Source organism: Oreochromis aureus, linkage group 2 (assembly GCF_013358895.1).
Source record: "Oreochromis aureus strain Israel breed Guangdong linkage group 2, ZZ_aureus, whole genome shotgun sequence".
NCBI lineage: Eukaryota > Metazoa > Chordata > Actinopteri > Cichliformes > Cichlidae > Oreochromis > Oreochromis aureus.
In genome coordinates this window covers 11856419-11874832 of record NC_052943.1, presented here as the reverse complement: position 1 = coordinate 11874832, position 18414 = coordinate 11856419, and the positions used below count along the sequence as shown (strand labels likewise).

General features: G+C 39.4%; 2 protein-coding genes across 2 annotated transcripts; both read right to left on the bottom strand.

Annotated features, from left to right (window-relative positions):
- Positions 1 to 4665: 4665 nt before the first annotated feature.
- On the bottom strand, positions 4666 to 9376 carry LOC116324121 (neuronal acetylcholine receptor subunit alpha-9-II). Its single transcript, XM_031744673.2, has 5 exons — positions 9200 to 9376; positions 7290 to 7444; positions 6889 to 7069; positions 6195 to 6546; positions 4666 to 5620 (listed from the first exon to the last, which is right to left on the bottom strand). Exons 1-5 carry the CDS (start codon positions 9374 to 9376, stop codon positions 4848 to 4850), a joined length of 1638 nt encoding a protein of 545 aa, XP_031600533.1. The 3' UTR covers positions 4666 to 4847.
- Positions 9377 to 11694: 2318 nt separating this feature from the next.
- On the bottom strand, positions 11695 to 17835 carry ube2ka (ubiquitin-conjugating enzyme E2Ka (UBC1 homolog, yeast)). The gene is made up of 7 exons (XM_031744657.2): positions 17467 to 17835; positions 16789 to 16882; positions 16573 to 16631; positions 16362 to 16444; positions 15946 to 16045; positions 13213 to 13341; positions 11695 to 13111 (listed from the first exon to the last, which is right to left on the bottom strand). The coding sequence occupies exons 1-7, from the start codon at positions 17527 to 17529 to the stop codon at positions 13037 to 13039; spliced, it is 603 nt and encodes a 200-aa protein (XP_031600517.1). The 5' UTR covers positions 17530 to 17835; the 3' UTR covers positions 11695 to 13036.
- Between the last annotated feature and the right edge of the window lie 579 nt (positions 17836 to 18414).

The following is an 18414-nucleotide window of genomic DNA, read 5'->3' as shown; positions in this document are numbered from 1 at the left end:
ACAATATTAGATCGCTTGCAGATGGCACGCAGCTGTTGTTTCATCCAAGGGAAGTTAATAGAAAAGCAGTGGCGTAAATAAAAAGCCCTGGTTCCTTTGCCCCCTGGGGAGGTGGTGGGGGGAACTTTCTGCCACCTTCAATTTCCCTCTGTGCTGCCCTGCGTTTAAGTCTTAATACTTAATAACTCATATGATGCTTTTTTTGTATACTGTTTTTTTCTTGAGGGGGGGAACTTTGTACAATCATCTCTTTATATTTGTTTCCAAGAAGCTGGACTTTTTTTTTAGTTTTTCTTTGGATATTGACTGCTTTTTCGTTCTTTTTGCTTGTTTGTTACGGCACTTAACACAGACTCATTCAAGCACAAAAAGACACTCAAATCAAGTGTTGTGTCTACACATAACAGACAACTTAGTAAATCTTTTGGTACTTTGTTACCAGCAGCTCATCACAAAAACACATCATTTGTTCCCATTTGTTTAGTTGAATCTACAAAAAATGCCAACACAAAACCTTTGAGAGACATAAAACAGTATTTACATACACAAGGAAATTCCCAAAGAGCTATTAGTGGCATGGTATGCAGTGTGTGCTTAAAGAATTTAAAATAACTGGACAAATAGAGGACAAAATAAAATCTGGCAGACGTAAAAAAAAAAAAAAAAATATATATATATATATATATATATATATATATATACATATATATCTACAGCAGATGAGCATTACCTGAAAGTCATGGCCTTAAGAATTAGGAAAAAAATTCTAGAGAAGAAACAGGACCTGAGAGACACATCTGGTCTTCATTTTCTGAAAACTCATCAGTGAATGATCTTAATGGTGAGTCACTGTCTCAAAATTACACAAGAACTAGACTGAAAATCAGCAGCAACAGGTCTTATGGATTGATGATGCAAATTTGCAAAGTTTTGGTACAAATCGTCATGAATATGTACGGAGGAAGTCTGGACAAGGTACAAACAGTGAGTGTGTACTCAGAGGCTCTGTCAGAGTTTGGTGTTGGGGATCTTGTCAACATTAATGGAATTATTAATGCAGAAAGGTACTGTCAGATTTTCCAAAATTTGATTGCAATACCATCTGGAAAGAATCTGATTGCCAATGAATCAATTTTTTCTGCATGATAGTGTTCCTAAATGCACGACAAGTGCAGAAAAAGCATATCTAGTTAGAAAACACACACAGAGGAACACTATCAGTCACGAACTGGACTCCCCAGAGTGCAGACTTCAGCATTATTGGGATCATCTTAACAGAGAACAGAACAAAAGGCAGCCAACATCCAAAGAAGAGCTTTGATTGTCCTTCAAGGCTGGAAAACTACTCCTGAAGACTACTTAAAGAAATGATACGAAAGCTTGCCAAAAAAAGAGTTGTGGCTGTGTTGGAGAATGAAGATGCTCATACCAATTATGGATTTTCAAGCTCATTAGAATGGCAGCAAGTTTTTACATGCTGCATTCTATTTATGAATACATGTTTCAATTAAACCACTGCACATTCCTGTGCAGTGGTTTATATTTGCAATATATGAAGAAATAATCAAGACTTTGGCACAGTACTCTTTGTCGTATGCCAAATAAATGCAGCTTTTTTGTAACAAACACAATCAAACTTAAAAGATTTTATTAGTTTATTTATTTATTTCTTTTACATTAGAATGGTGAATCTGCGCTTGACATCTTTATCTACTGCGACCATTAAACTTTTGGATCTCTCCATTTAATTTAAATAGGCTACCTACAAGGGCGCCAGACAGATTCTATCTTGAAGGATTTGTATAGTATTCTGTATTTTGACAAAAATGAACAGCTGACAATGCCCAAAAAATGCACCAGATGGGTCACAAGTAACATGTCAGCATTGTCTAAATTCAACTGATCGCTTTCTCTGCACTCCAGTTCAAACTCTGTGGTCAAAGGTCATGAACATCCATCAGAGATCCTCAGCCTCAGCATCCCTCCCTGCCCATTCATTTGTCATCCAGGGAGCTTTCCACACTTCATGTAGGACAGGAGTCCACACCATTCATTTTTATAGCTCTGACAATAACCAAGAGGACCGTTGTATTTAAATGCAATGACAGAATCCATTTTTTTTCTATCACACACTAAATCTGAATCTACTGAGAGCAAGTCCAAGTTTACAACACCTCACAATTATCAAACATTTTAAGACACATTACTGTAATTTACCCAGAACAGATCCTCCCTGCTACACACAAATACATTAAATAAAAGTATCCTCCTATTTTCCAAAAGCTGCCCATATAGGATGTAAACTGCTAAATGTATTTGTGGGGTATTTGGTCTTTTCTATTTCCTTTGATGTAAATGATGAATTTACATCAAAGAATAATGATTAACATTTATTATATGTCATTACTGAGCCCTGTGATAAGACTAATGACCAGTACAGGGTGTACCCTGCCTCTCGCTCTGTGACAGGCTTCAGCTCCCCCCTCAACCCTGAATTGGATAAGTAAAAGAAAATCGATGGATGGATGGATGGATGGATGGATGGATGGATGGATGGATGGATGGATTTATGTGTGTAATTTGTGTAAAGCTCTATTAAACAAAAATGGTGCAGTCTTTGAAATGCATTAGATGCATAAGACTTTTGTAAAGTGTCTCAAAGTAGTACAAAATGGCATGAAAGTAGTTCCTTTTCACTGGTGAAATAGCCGTATCACAGTGATCCTCATTTTTATACTTTTGTTGCTTTGTACAGAACAACCTAAAGATAAATAATGCTTTCAAGTGAAATTGTGCCAAGCTCTTGGTAATTTCCCAAGCAATGTTTCCCAGGGTGCCTGAGCTGCTGAGCCTGCCCAGATTACATGGTTCACCTCTCTCTCCGCTTCACCATGACAATCACTTTGGAGAGGTGGAGGGAAAAAACACAACACTATCTCACCACCTCTGTCAAATTCTGTCGAACAGAGCCCACAGAACAATCAAAAGTTATGCCCCCTACTGCTAAAACATTTTTACTTAGAAAATTAATTTAATTATTAGCCTCCAGGTCAATTAAAATTAATGAACTGGTTACAGAATGGAAGTGAGTAAGACACAGAGCTATAGCCACTTGCCATACAATACCCCAGAGTACCAGAGGAATGAATACTCTCCAAATATTTTTTGCCTCCTCTCAGTAGTGAAGTTATGTGAGCAGATCTCTGCAGAAGAGGAAAAATGAGTGGGAATGCTTCTGAGCTGCAAATCTTGTACACTTCTGTTGCCACATGCAGCTTCAAACAGTAAGCTTTGGGGCATCCACCACCACTACAGTGGTATGTGGGAAGTGAGCGCCCTCTACTGTGAGCTTAGGGTAATGTGAAATGAAAGAATACGACTCATTTTTCTTCATATTTGCAGTTCCTAGTGGGAATAATGAAAACTTATGAGAATGCATACTGAAAAAGAAGCAGCCATCATTTACACGCCTAAATAAGTATATCACAGTGTAATTTTACTAAAGTGCAAGTTTATTTCAAAGTGTTGGCCCAAGGCTCTAATGTTGTCCAAAGTTATTAAAACTTATCAGTGGGCATTAATTTGACATAATGCATCGCTGCATTCAGCTTGAGTGTTGTAGTGTGTATTTTAATTTCATCCCACATAGTGAAGAGCTGAACTGAGACAGACTAGGACATTTATAAAGTAAACTGAGATAGACCAGTTATTGATTTAAGGAAGTATTAAACTATAGAATTGCCATAAAACTTCTTCTATTTATTATGGTGAGAACTCTGGGAGACTATTTCCATGTAAAATGTAGTATGAGTAACTATATTGTTCAGCAAAAATGCAAATAATTTCAATTATACAAGGCTCAGAAAATTAATACAATTATTTGCATTCAACCTCTTATTGATTCCTTTTCATTCTCCCTGCATTCCTTTTGCCCTTACCTCTTTTATTTCTTCCTTTTCTACTTGGCTTTCCAGTGTTCAGGCATGCACACACACACAAACACATTCACTTGACTTTCAAAGTTAAAGGGATGGGCCTTTGGGAGAACGGGGGTGTCAGAGTGCGCACATTGTGTTACATAATTGATGCTCCATATTACCTTACATCCTGACGGCCCTGGCTGTGCTACAAACAAAGCTTGCTCATTAACTATTCACTGGATGATTTTGAACAGAAAAATGATTCTGCCGATCAGGAGCTAGCACTGACGCTGCGTCTCTCGGCCCCAGGCGTCTGATTACACAGTTGTGAATAAGACATGTGCTGTCTCCACTGGTCATATTTTAACTTGACAGCTGATCCCCTCACATGTATTCAATGGTCAGATGATGAAGTACTCCTACATCAAAGGCATGATTGATGGAGGATGTAGCGAGCTACACATTGAGATGCTATAGACTGTATAGCTGACAAAGTAGTAAAATCGAATGTATTAACGAGATGAAGTAAACTGAAAGCAGTGATTCATGAACTGTGGTTTCAATAGATCCGTTATTTGGCATTGCCTGCACATACTGTATGTGTCATGATCTGGCTCATTTTGTTGTGTTTTAGATCAACAACAAAAAACTCATATCACTATGTACAGTACATGAAATCATTATGTGTTGAAGACATAATAGGTTAAACATATTTTTAAAGGTAAGGAATGCAGAGTGGCTTGAATGCATGTGGACAAACCAGCGAATGAAAGCTGAAATTTGTTTTTGATGATTAATAAAGAAAAGCTGCAAAGTTCAAGTATGTTTGATTGTCCCATTTGTTTATAAAAAAATGAAAATGGTCCCATTTGACCTTCTGTATAAATATGCAAATTAAAAAAAAAAATCTGGAGAACCACAGTTTGGTCATGGTGCCTTACCGATGATGAGGATGCTCATGAGGAAAACCATGATAAAGAATATCCACATGAAGAATCTGTCCATGACCTTAGCTATCTTTTTCCATTCTGCCCCCTTGGCGCACGTGGCTCTCTGCTCTCTAAAACAGTTTGCTATGTACTCAACATTGCGCACTAGCTTAGTGTCCATACCAGCGAAGCCACTGCCATGGGTGCAGAAGACACAGGGGCCAAAGGTTACAGTGGGACCCTGAGGTAGAGGCTTTTTGTCCTCAGGGCAGCAGGGAATCTTCTGGTCCTCAGAACAATACGGGACCTTATGGTCTTCTTTATAGTAGTCGTTTATCGGAATGTTACCATTAGAGCTTTCATACTTTCCGGGTTCAAAAGTAGATATGTGGCTGCTCTCATCTCTGGTGATGTGGTGCTGAACTCTTGGATGCTGCTGCAGCTTGGAGCTCTGGGATCTGGGATACTTGTCGCTATGCCGGTCCTCTCGGCTACTTTGCCTCCCGGGTTTACCATTTGAATGAATGTGAGTGTTGAACTGCTGGTGACGGACTTCGTCCTGGGTGGAGTGAGAAGACGAAGAGGAGGCAGAGGCACAGTTCTCACCCACTTCATAAACAAAACAAATCTTCGACATGTAGTCAATGATGAGGACTTTTGCCCAGTGTGGAACTGGTTTGGCCTCCACACCACAGAAGTGAATGTTCATGATGAAGATGGTGAGAGATGTGGAGGCTGTGACCATTGTCATAGTGGCAATATAGTACTTCCCTGTGTAACAGGAAGGAACAAAAAAAAGATGGAAGAAAAGTCTGCGACCATTAAGACACTGTAGGTACTAGCAAGTGGCCCGACATCATATTAAACCCTATGGACTAGCATTGGGATGTCGCTCAAGTTCATATGCATATGAAAGCAGACGCGCAAATACTTTTTGTTCACATTTTAAGATTCCCTACTCCAGGTCAGATTATAGGGTGTGCTTTAACTATTTGGACATGTTCGTCCTGTAACTTATGGAATGTCAACTTCTCCAGCATGTACACCTGCCTCTCATTCAGTGTCTGCCCCTGTGACCCTTTTAAAGGTTAAAGGTGTAACCTTTAGCTATGCTACATTAGACAAATATAGCCCAAGTTCTAACAGTAAAATTCTTAAGGGTACATTTAATTTGAAAACTAAAAATATACCAATGCATCACTAGATCATAGGTCATTTTTGGACCATGCATGCCTGTACGATTTCTGGTATATTTTTTGAAATTATAGAGTGACAGAAACATAAACCATGCAACAAAAACAAGCTATTAAATATATTTCTAAAAAAAACCAAACAACCTTCTTACCTATGAGAGGCACACTTTCTGAGGGTGGCATGCTCTCAGCCACCATGAGCTGGAACACTGTTAAAGCTAGAAGAACTGTCACCCCCAGGGAAACCTTTTCCCCAGAGTCTGCAGGCAGATAGAAGCCCAGAGGGGCCAAGAAGGAGATGAGGAAGCAGGGAAGAAGGAGGTTGAAGATGTAAAAGGAGGAGCGGCGCTGCAGGAGTACTGTATAGGTGATGTCTGGATACGGGTCAGAGCAACAACCATACATTATGACATTCTTGGTGGCCGGCATTCCACGGCACTCCCACTCAACATTTTCCACAAAGTCTGACAGGTCACCACTGTCCATGCCCATAATGATGTCTACCTAGAAATAGAGAGAAGGGACACATTTACCAAGTAAAAAGTATGTACACACACATGTATGACGACAAATACAATGAGCAATGTGTACCTGATCTACATGTCAAAAAGGTCAATGTCAGTTACTCTCTGATCTAACACAGAGGTCAGAGTCACAGCAAGAGCTGGGTCTTGTGTCATTTAACCATTTTAGGTGGCCTGGTAAATTTAGGTGACCCAGATTGCCCCTATCCTGAAAAGAAATGTAAGCTACACAGAATCAATATGGGTTTATCCTCCACAGCATGCTGTTCTATATACATTGTGTTAAACAAGTTATGGTAGTATGGGGAGTATTTATCCAGACCTGGTTGCCATTGTAAGTCCAGGAACCAAAGGTGAGGTTACATTCCTGGCTGTCAAAGGGGAAGTAGGAGACGTCCACCACGCAGGAGCTTTTGGTGATGGCAGGAGCATCCCAGGTTATCTCCCCATTGTAGCGCAGCCTCACATTGGTGTCCATGGGCCCAGAGAAATCATCATCAGCTCTAGAGGAGGAAAACAAGTTGAGACCAACTAGCAAGTCATGTGTGTGATTTGGTTAAACAGTGGTCAGATTCAGTGTCTTCTAGTATTTATAATCTCACAAGTAGTCTTTAAACATTGTGAATAAACTTTATATTGAATTATAATATAAAAGACATTAATGGCAGCAAGAAGATTTGTCCACATTCTGTGTTTCTGGAAAATTAATCTATGTGGGCATACTTATTATAGAGAACGAGGTCAGGCCTCCACACCAGGCTGCTAGGGATGTGGATCACATCCAGTCCATCATAGTCCTCCTTATTCCACTTCAGGTAAGCATCATGCCATGTTTGCCTAATCCACAGGTAGGCAATCAGCACCTGGTTCCTTTCATCCTACACAGTCACAGTCATACTAGTCACAAAAAAAGGACCTGCAAATGTATGCAAACACAAAGTAGCATGCAACCATTTTGGTGCCTCTGGAAGAATTATTTATTTTTTTGATTACTTTAAGTGTGAAGATATTACAAAAACACAAACACACACAATGATCCCTGCAGCTCACAATGCTAAATAAATGTTATTGCACTGATCATTTCAATTTATAATTTATACTGTATGAAAATAATAAGACACTGACAGAAAAAAGAGGAACTGTGGTATTTGTCTCATTGACATATATCACACCTTGCAGAAGCGTTATTGCCAGCGTCTTCATCTAAAAATTCTCTATTATATTTACACATTGCTTAGAACTCTGGGATATTTTTAAACCATGAGACATAGTGCATGCTTGCAATCTGCAAGAATGACATGGCCACTGATGGTCATGTCATGGCAGTTGTGAAAAACACCAGCTACAGCTTGGTTTTCCTTTAGTAGTTTGTGGTGAGTTTTAAGGCCTGTTTATGGTTACTGTCCTCTGACAGGATATGGCCTTATTTTAGTTTCATATTTTTGCAGCATGTGCATCTTGCTGTCATATAACCCAAAGCCTAACATTAAAAACTTCCTCTTTTTTTCAAAGATACCTTTGAAAGATAACTTTGAATTTCTCGCAGCATCTTCACTCAGATGCTTAGAAGAACTCATTTTTGATGATTGGTTAAGGTATCAGTTAACACCAGATTCCTAATGTCAAATCCACAACTGCTAAAAACTTTTAAGGTCTATAAGAGGTTATGAATTTCTGCACATGCCTCTGTTACTGTGTCTTATAACTGTATATCTACACACAACAGACAGTAAGAAAAAAACCCTCTAGATCTTCTCGGTTCACTGCTCATCAACACCAGGTGGACAAACACAAAGCTTCACAATGGCTGAAATCCAGACCCGTCTGTCAATATCAGGTGGATGAGCACAGCAAAGGAGGTTGGGGGAACACATAACCGCTTTGGTAACAGGACACTCCAGGGTGCACACACACACTCATTTGCTGTCTGGCTCGCATCCGTTTCTTCCAAAGTATGACAGAGTGACGACAACAAATGCCCAGATACTGTATGGAAACATTACATTCAGCAGCTGGTTTTGTGTCTTCAACTACGCACGCCCAAACGCACACTCACTCCACAGTGAATTAGCAATTCACTGTGGAGTGACGCAGCACCGAACCCAAACGGGAACCTGACCCGGCCGAGTAAGCCACCAGCCGGTCGGTTTGTACAATAGGAAGTCATGGACAACGTTCAGAATAAAAGGTCTGTTCACCTCCATGTTTTCCTTCATGCTGGGCTCAGCGTCAAGTTAAAAAAACTCAGTTCTTTGCATTTGCATGTTTTCTGCTAAATCGATGTCATTAGTTTTACTGCACTGTGGCTAATGTATTGGCCAATACATTTTATGCCAACTATTGACTGCACAGTAATGCTGTAAGCAGAACACGCTACTCATGATTACCACATATTATTCAACATACATAAATCAGATGCTGTTGCCCCTTTTGTGTGCATGAATCACCTTAACAGCTAAACAGAAAGTGTATTTTTAAGTTTCTGCAGCTAGACTATTTAAAAGAAATGCTATGACTCTCAGTGAGGTGTTTAATTTTAGTTGTGGACATAATTAACCTCTTCCATTTATAACTCGCCTCTAACCAGAATGTGTGGCACACGAAACAAGACTTGCTGATGAGCGAGCACGCACCATGTCTTTGATTTGAGAGAGGGTGACCTGCAGGGTGACGTTGAGGGCTCGGTCTGTGTCGTCCACAGGCCGCAGGGCGCTGGAGTAGTTCTCCATCAAATCATTCAGGAGTTTCTGGGCATAATGACCCTGAGCAGAGTGAATCACTGCGAGGAGACACAAGCGGTCTGTCAACATGCAGGAGGCTAAAATAGCTCCTTGTAGTCACAGATTTTAATGAGGGTCTCAATGATTGGTTTCCTTTTTCTTGCTGTTTGTTAAAACAATACATTTTAAGGCCACATGAAGAAAATATTTTAAACTATTATAGGTGGTAATAGTGCAAGCATTTGTGACTTTATACAGTTATGAAAAATAATGTAAGCATAAGTTAAATGATATAATCTAGTCTAATTAATTAAAAGCAAAATGGAGAGGTCTCTTTTTTTCCCAAAAGAAGACAGGCTTAAGTTTGACTCACCTTTGGGAAGCAGCATCACCAGAAAGATTATTGGGAACATTGCTAGCAAGCCTCTTGGTAACTAATAACTCCAAAGAAGAAATTAAAGGTGGCCTCGACAGGTAATCTAACAGGTCTTGGTTTCATTCCTCGAGATCTACATGATGAGCGTTCAACCCCAATTGAACTCAGATGCAGATAGCAGCAAGCTGTTTCCTCTGGCTGTCTTTGCTGTAAGGCCAGCTCCTAATGTTTGGCAGGGGAGGCAGCATGTCTGCTGACTGAGACACGGAATAAAACTCCAGCTATCACATAGCAGCAGCAGACCAAGAGAAACAGGATGCCCACGAATCATCGCCTCGCCACACATGGGGCTATTCGCCTGTGAAGTCAGGTGGGGAACTGGTCTGCTCCTGCAACATGCTGCCATTATGTCAACGAGGAAAGATGGGAATTTGAAATTCAGGGGATTGTAAATCTATCATTCAATCAAACAAGGGACAGACTGGCAGTAAAACGTTGAAATTAATGAAAGGCATAATGAAAAAGTGAGAAGTAGTGTTTTTTCAACTAGAATCGACTTCATAAAAAATGAACATTTCATATCAGCTGACTGAACCTGAAGTAGCAGGTTTTGTAAAGCCCAGGCTTTTAAATAGGAAAGGCATACTCATTTTAATTTAAACAATTATTTATGATACAAATATAACAATACATTTTTCATTATTAATTAGAGAAACATATGTATGTTTATTCATGTTTATTATAACACTCTTGAAATGCTTGTGATTAAGGGTGCTGTTAGTGTGCATCTATTCCCCACAATTAATAAAGTGTCACCTTTCACTTTACAGCTGAGGGATTTCCTTTAGCTTCATATATCACACTGGTAATGTTTTATTGGAATTTGATGCAACATGGCCCTTTTCCAGAAAGATGGCAGCCACACAAAGCACAGCACAGGGCTTTTATACACCACAGAAAAACCCCTGCAGTTTCTGCTGAAAGTACATGCTCACAGTGGAAACACTACTCTTAACTCACTGAAACACCCCGTCAGGATGTTAAGAGCTGTGCGCTTTAGTTTTGCCATGATAAAATATTTAACAATGCACCTGAATATCACACCAATCATCATCTATTGCAGAGCGGCTGACAGAAAGTGACGCAGCTGCGATGAAGTCAGCCACTTTGAAGCCTTCGGGACTTTAATAATGCAGCAAGTTACTTTATTTTGTGTCATTTTAATAACACAATGATTATCTCAGTGCCATTACCTGAGCAAGGAAGCATACTATTTCTGTGTCACGTATTCAGATTAGAGCGGCTCGGTCGATTAGGGGATGTTATGAAGAGTTCCAGATGGTAGATGCGAGCGACACGTCAGCTTTTAATGAAAGGATCGAAAATGAGCTTTAGCTACTTGCCTGAGGCTGCTTTATTATGCAGTGAATGCTGTACAGTTAAATCTACAATATCCTCTTTTGATTACAAAACATACATATCAGAGGTTGCTTTTTTTTTTCTTGCCTTTTCGGAGCAAATGTGCAGGCTGAAACAGCCCTCAGATTACTGCCAGGGTTTCTTGGATGGGTTCAACATGGCACAACATGGTACCAAGCAGGCCACCTGTTATCTGCACTATGAGAAAGATGCTCTGAATATTATCAGAATCCCTGCATCTTTTGCTTGTTGAAGCTCTGACTGCACAGAAAATTTGCCTTCTTGAACAAGGACTTAAATATAATCTATAATATGAAAGCTCAAAACACTGAATATTGAAGTTCAGTATGGAACTTAAATCCCTATAGATTACATTTCTATTATATGACATTAGTATAGCAATTTTAGTGGCTCAGTCTAGTTTTTATTCAAATTCACACAAAGCGAAACAAGAACAAATGCTCGAAACGCCACAAATGATTGGAAAACAAAAATCCTGTTTTTCAATATATGTTTATCCATTAAAAACTGAACTTCACATTATTGTCAAGTAGTGTGCGTGAGAGTGTATGCGCGTGTGTGAGAGAGGCAACACAGAAAGGACAGAGGGTGGATTAATTTACACAGACTTCAATATTTTATTTACAGATGAATCATTGACATTTTATCTGTTGGCCTAGGTAGGTTGACGCAATATTTTTCTATCATTTTGAACCATTTTTTTTTTATCCAGACTTGTGACAGGTTGTGTTACTGCTGAATGTGTTTATTTTCTCTCCGTTTAAAAACAAGAATCAAAATGTATTCCTGTAGAAGTCATATCCAAATAAAACATGATATTTTTTTTTAAAAATGTGGGGGTAAAGGAAGAAAGGAAGTAAGCCAAGTGAAGAACAGGTTGTGAGGACAGTAACTGAAGATTTCCTGGATTTTGGGTCAATTGCCAACAGCTGAAGAGGGTGAAACATGGCATGAAAATGAATATGGCTACTGTGTGAACACCTTTGTGACACTTGATGAACTGATTTCCAGAGCACAGAATAAGCTGATGCACAAGTTCTGGATTTACTTTGTTGCATTTTTTGACTTTCCCCTCAATTTTATGTCCAATTAAAGCACTGTTGTTGCCCTGAAAACTCCCACAATATAACAAATATGTCTAGGATTGGATTTAGACAGATACTTGCAGTAATGTATCATTGTGAAATTAAAAAAAAAAAAAATTCCTAATATTACATCTCAAATTATAAATTCTCTATTTAGCAATCTATGCTGTTAGAAATGACGCCAACATTACTAAGTTTTTATTTTGGAATAATGAAGGGATTAAGGTATGGTTTGGAAACAGTGCAAGAAGGTTTTGACCTAGTCTCCAATTTCAAAGTTCAAAATCTCAGCTTAATCCCCGTCCAGAAAAACAGCCCCAAAAGTGTTAAATCAGGACCAGGTTCAAAAGAGCCCCTCCCCTAAATGGCTTGACTCTCTCCCACCAAGGGTTTCACAAATTAAAGTAAAATGCACTGCATAGGCAAGGATAAGCTGCTGTCAGCTGCTTCTTGCACAGAGCCAGAAATAGCTGGGAGTTTGGCGGATGTGGGTGGGGTCTTAAGTCTGGCATTTGTTTCAAAGGTGGTGAGGTGCGATTGGATTTCTGATTGTAGCTCTGAGTGGAATGTTGAATGAATTAAGAAACCAGAGATTAGAGCTCACGGAGCAGCTGATTGGAGTGTTGTACAGCAGACGGTGACGAGTGCAGATGAGAGATGCAACACAGAGGGGATAAAGGCGGGGCTGGAGAAGAGAGCGAGTGTAGATGTGAGGAGTCCACTTTGAAACAGAGGATACATTAAGGGAAGAGACGCCTTCAGACAGTGGGAATTCGAGAGAGAGAGGATGCGTGTGGTATGAGGGAGAGATTGTGATTAAGTGGAAGATGAAGGAGGTGCCAGAAGTACTCAGTTACTGAGCAGCAGCTCTGTCGCCGTCTCCACATCCCAGGATTTCGACGACAATGCCACTATTACTGCATTCTGCGGAGGAAAACAAAACCAGTCACACATGCTGATTTATTCTGCAAGAGTTTAACATCGCAATTCAAAGCAGGGGAGAGAGAAGATTTGGAGACGCTTACTTTTTCAAAGCCCATGGCACAGAGTTTGTCTATTTTGCGTGTGTACTCCGGACTGGAGACGGGAGCGCCTGCGTAGACGTGAGACCAGAGTCTCGCTGTCTGTTTAAACATCTCTGGATTCTGCTTGTACTGCGCGGTAAAAACAAATGGGGGAAAAAAACAGCTTTACATTTGTGTTAAAATAATGTACACCACCCTCCATAACAAAAACACTTGTATATAGGTCATCAATGCCAAGAGAAAAATGATCTAGATTTGAAACATTTAAAAAGCACAATGTTGGCATTGTGTTGAGAAATTAAGTATTCAGGGTCACAATTAACATATCTTTTGGGGGTGGTGGAACACAATCTTCTGTACCATTTTGTACACAACAGATTACTAACAGGGCCAGAGGAAGTGGTAGAGCTGTACTTTGCCAGGTAGCCATTTCTGCCAAGCGCTCGGTTTCCATGCTGTTTAGGCATTATTCAGCTGAAATTTAGAGTGTAGATTTCCCATCACTATAAACTATTAACAATGAAGCTGCTGAGTGAATAAGACATTAGATGCAGATTCCTGTTAATACAATTTTTTTTTTTTTTTGGGGGATTGGAAACTTTGATAATACCCAACAATGGTGGGGACATTTATCTCTTGCTCTCTAGAGGTTCCCTATCAAGACTTGCAAAAATGCATTTTCGCCTTTTACCTCAAACAGCAAGAAAACAACTAACATGTAGAGGATTGTTGCTGGTGAGGAGAGCCAGGTCCCTAGCTTTCAAGTTTCAGTTTCTAAAGCAGATTTAGGGTAGCAGAAGTATGATCAGGATACTTGTCCCTTAGGTGTATGTACTGACATTCACCAAGTTGTGCCCCCCAGGGCCACCAGCATAATCATTTGCCATTAGCTCTACTTACTAGACTTCTTTCTCTGCCAGTTCCACTTCCTCAAAATTGAAGGTTAAGCTGCTCTATCAAAACAGAAGCATTTCAGTATGCACCATAGTGCAAAGGTGAAGGGGGCAGGAGTGTAGTCATGACGAAGCAGTGCAGTATGTCGTGCTTTTTTCAAGGATTACCATAATTTTAATCTCATGAATAAAATAAAAAAAATACAAAAAAACCCCAAAAACAAAAAAAAAAAAAAAAAAAACCCACACACAAGACCACAAACTTCACATCTGGTGAATGTCCTTTTGATGCAATCGTGGCTGTTAGATGGGTCGGGGAATAAAATACATATAGGGAGCGCATTCATATCCTTTTAACACGCTATGACGGGTCACGTATCCCACATGGTAATATGCACTTTACCCAAATGCACTTTAGAAGTTTTCTTTGGTCATACACAATTTCAGAGAACTGATACTTCCGTTACTGTACATCACAGAAGTTAATCTTTGCCACTGAAACTGATGTATTATAAGAGCTGATCAACTTTGAAACGCGTTTTAGTGTAAATTTAAAAGAAAAACTCACTGTTGTGATATGCATATCAAACACATTTATACCACTCCTCCTTTTTAACCTCATTTCATTACTTTGTGTTTCACTGGAGTGCATGATGCTCACCAAAGGATAAATCAACTTTATAAGTGATTAGTAACTGTAGGTTTAATAATATGCTCAGAGTAAGATTACATTTGTTAACTAGAAAAGCTATTAACTATAAAATTGGAATAGCTGGTGAAGGAACATACGTTCCAAAAATTATAGGCTGGATGCCATCGCTACACGGATTTCTAGAAAATGAAATCTTTTAAAATGAAAAGACGAGACACAGCCCACCGACCTCTCACAGGATCACAGAATAATGCATTTCCTACACTTAAAAAAAACAAAAACAAACTGCGATCAATGTTGAAGGGATCAACTGCCAAGTTTTACAGGGTTTGGCTGCCATTTACCTTGTATATGAAGAATGAATGTATTTGATACAAAGCCAAAATAATGTAAAGTGCAAAGGCTTTGGATGCCTTTTTCTCTAAAAAACCTCAGTAAATTACAGAGTATTAGGGCCACATTAAGAAAATACTATTTTGAGAAAAAGTCTAAATGTGGAGATTAGAGCATGGCTGCTATACCCTGTACAAGGTGGATTAGAGAGTTAGTGAAATCATATTACAGAATTGGTTTTAGTTACAAAATTATTTTCTTTTAGCACATAAACAAAATCTCCACATTTTGACTCTTTTCTGGAGAAAGAATTTCATTTTTACTTAAAATTTTGACTATATTCCAAAAATGATCATGTTATATAATAATCTGTTTTTGGTAACAAACTTTATTTACTGCGACAAACAAAAAAGAAACTAACCCTACATGCAGTATTGGTATACCACTGAACAGTAAGAAAACATCAAACTGTCTATAGCCATTTGAGGGAACAATCCAGGGCCTCAAACTGTGAAGCTAACACAAATGGCTAAGGACAAAACTCTGATGTATTCTGAATACACTCTGCACTGCAAGTGATCAGAGGCTGCAGAATTAACCAGGCTTCAAAGTAAGTAGCTAAATAGTTAAACAGATTGTTACAAAGTTACACAATGACCCCACATTTTTTCCCATTTCCAATGTAACATACTGGATATATATAAGACAGATTATAGCAATACTGTAGTAATGTTAGTCACAATAAGGCACATCTGTAGTACGGTATACATGTAAATACACATTTAGTAACAATTGCTAGTAGAGATGCATCATGTTCGAGCGGGAAAAGAAGTGAAAACATAAATACACACCCACCTGATTGGCTACCACAGCATCCTGTGGGTCATCTGGTTCTGCGGCTGCCAGTAAGGCTTGTAATGACAAGAGAACCGTCCTCAGTGTCATAGCTGCCGCCCTGAAACCACATACACGCTGTTTTTAAAGCAACCACTATTCATAGTACCACACCGTGGCCTCTGACACTTGCGAGTTTACTTAGAAAACCTAAATATTATGACCAAACAAAATGCATTACACAATCTTTTATTTACTCCTATTTATATCTAGTCATTTTCCCAAAATTACCACCTAAAAGCTTTGTGCTATTGTTCAATTGCTGATCATGTAGGCATTAGAAGCTACCTGTAGTTGGCTTAAAATTTCACAAAATATTTCATAATGGATGTCTGACAGATGGCGAATGTCAAGAATCTTGGAACACATTTACTCACCACTGGTCTTTAAGAATGTCCAGACATATTGCACCTGTGACTGAGCTGATATTGGGATGCCAGATCTTCGTGATAAACCGAACCTGAGATGAGAAAAATGCAGAAGAAAAGCATTACTGGATTCTTACGGTAAATGAGAACTTTGTACAGAAGTACTTTCAAGAGTATTTCATTCTTTCATTAATAAGAAGGAGGAGACATTGAGCCCTACCTTGGGTGGATTGAATGGATACGTCTCTGGGATTTTAATTTCTAGTTGATATCTACCCCCTGGAAGAAATTAAGGGAAAATCATAAAGAACAATTCAAGCATTTAAAGAGTTAGTCAGGCTTTAGGATCAACCTTTTCTCAGTGATTATCAATATCACAAAAGTTACGCAGCCGTGTAGTCACGAGAGCAGGGAGCGTGTCCCCAGAGTTCCTCACCTTCATATGGCGTGTCAGGTGGCCCTGCTATCTCTCCTTTAAGTTCTGTGAAGTTTTCGTCCACCAGATCCACCTTTATCTGGTTTTTGCTAGTCTGAAAGGTGGAAGACCAAATGTGCGTTATGGCTTAAGTAGAAAAGGAGAACGCAAGGTTTTAAGTCACCAAATACAAAACCAGACTATGCAGCACAAGTTAACACCCCCCGCAGGCGTTAGACAAAGTTGATCAACTTGTTGCGCAAATCCTACTGATTCATATTTGATATAAACACTAATCTGAATAGGGAAAAGCCTGTACAGGGTAAATGTGCAAAGAACACCTTCAATAAAACACGCGGACACCACCTAACACTCTTTGCTATGGCTATCCCGGTTAGCTTTACCATCACAGAAGGCATGGTAAGCTACCGAGTAGTGCTAGCAACAAGAAGTTGTGGATGATTTAATGCGGCCGTGCTTCCAAATTGGAGCAAAAAGTGAATTTCTTGGCTTTATCTTCCATGCTGTGGTATATTAACAGCTATCGGCGAGGCTGTTAGCTCAAGCTAGCAGTTCGGTGATTAGCAATCTGACAGCTGAGCCAGCGACGCGTCACTCTCATTCAGCCCCCGCAGTCACGGAAAGAGGAAAGGAAAAAAATTAAAGAAACAGCTTCGAGTGGCAAACATGACAACCCACCTCTTCACTTTTAAGCACTTCCTTGAATTCCCGTTTTATCCTCTGAACTGCGATGTTAGCCATGGCTCACCCGTGTTCCCGTCCGGCTTGGGCCTCGTCCCCGTCCGACCTGACTAACGTAAGCTAAAGCTAGCTTGCTCTGCCTACAGTAGCTCTGCACGTTTTAAATACACTCTGAAAAATAACAACAGGAAGGCTGCTGGCCGCCGAGCGCCGTCAGTCCTCGCTATTTATACAAAGTTATAATTTGCCAAAATGTCTCAACGTCTGTCTGTCATCTCAAATGTATAAGAACACAATGGTTGGGGCTACTGAAAACATTTTAATACCAAACTGCATGCAGTCTGGAGGAGAGGGGTCATGTGATCAGTATTGCCATCCCGAATCCCTTCTGCTATTGGTTCATCGGCTCACAATGAATACATTAAGGTGTACGGGGGGGTTGTGCGTTTAAGGTTACATTTAATCAGTAACATGTAATAACTTGCTTTTGGTCAAAAACTTAAATATTGCCACCACTGCCGTTGGTAATTGTTGCCGTTAAAGCACCACCTCCACTGTGAAAACTGCCTCTAACACTTTAGACAAGCGAGGAGGCGTTTTCATCTGATGATCAGACCAAAGGCCTTATATGCATTTTGATGACACAAACATATGCGTAGAAAAAGTGTAGAAAAAAACAAAACAAAAATGAAACAACTCAAAAGCCACTTCGGCCATTCAGATGTGATCCTGCTTAGCTGTATTCTAATTCTGCTTTTATAGTTAGTGGTAAGAAATCCTAAGGATAACAAATTGTGTCAGAAATTAGAATCTGTTAACATGTGGCTTGAAGAAAATAATCTTTCGCTTCATCTGAGGAAAATCGAAAATATTCTTTTTACTAGTAACTCAAAACTTACCAAAGTTATAAACCAATCAGTCAAATGTAACTTGTTTGAAATGAGC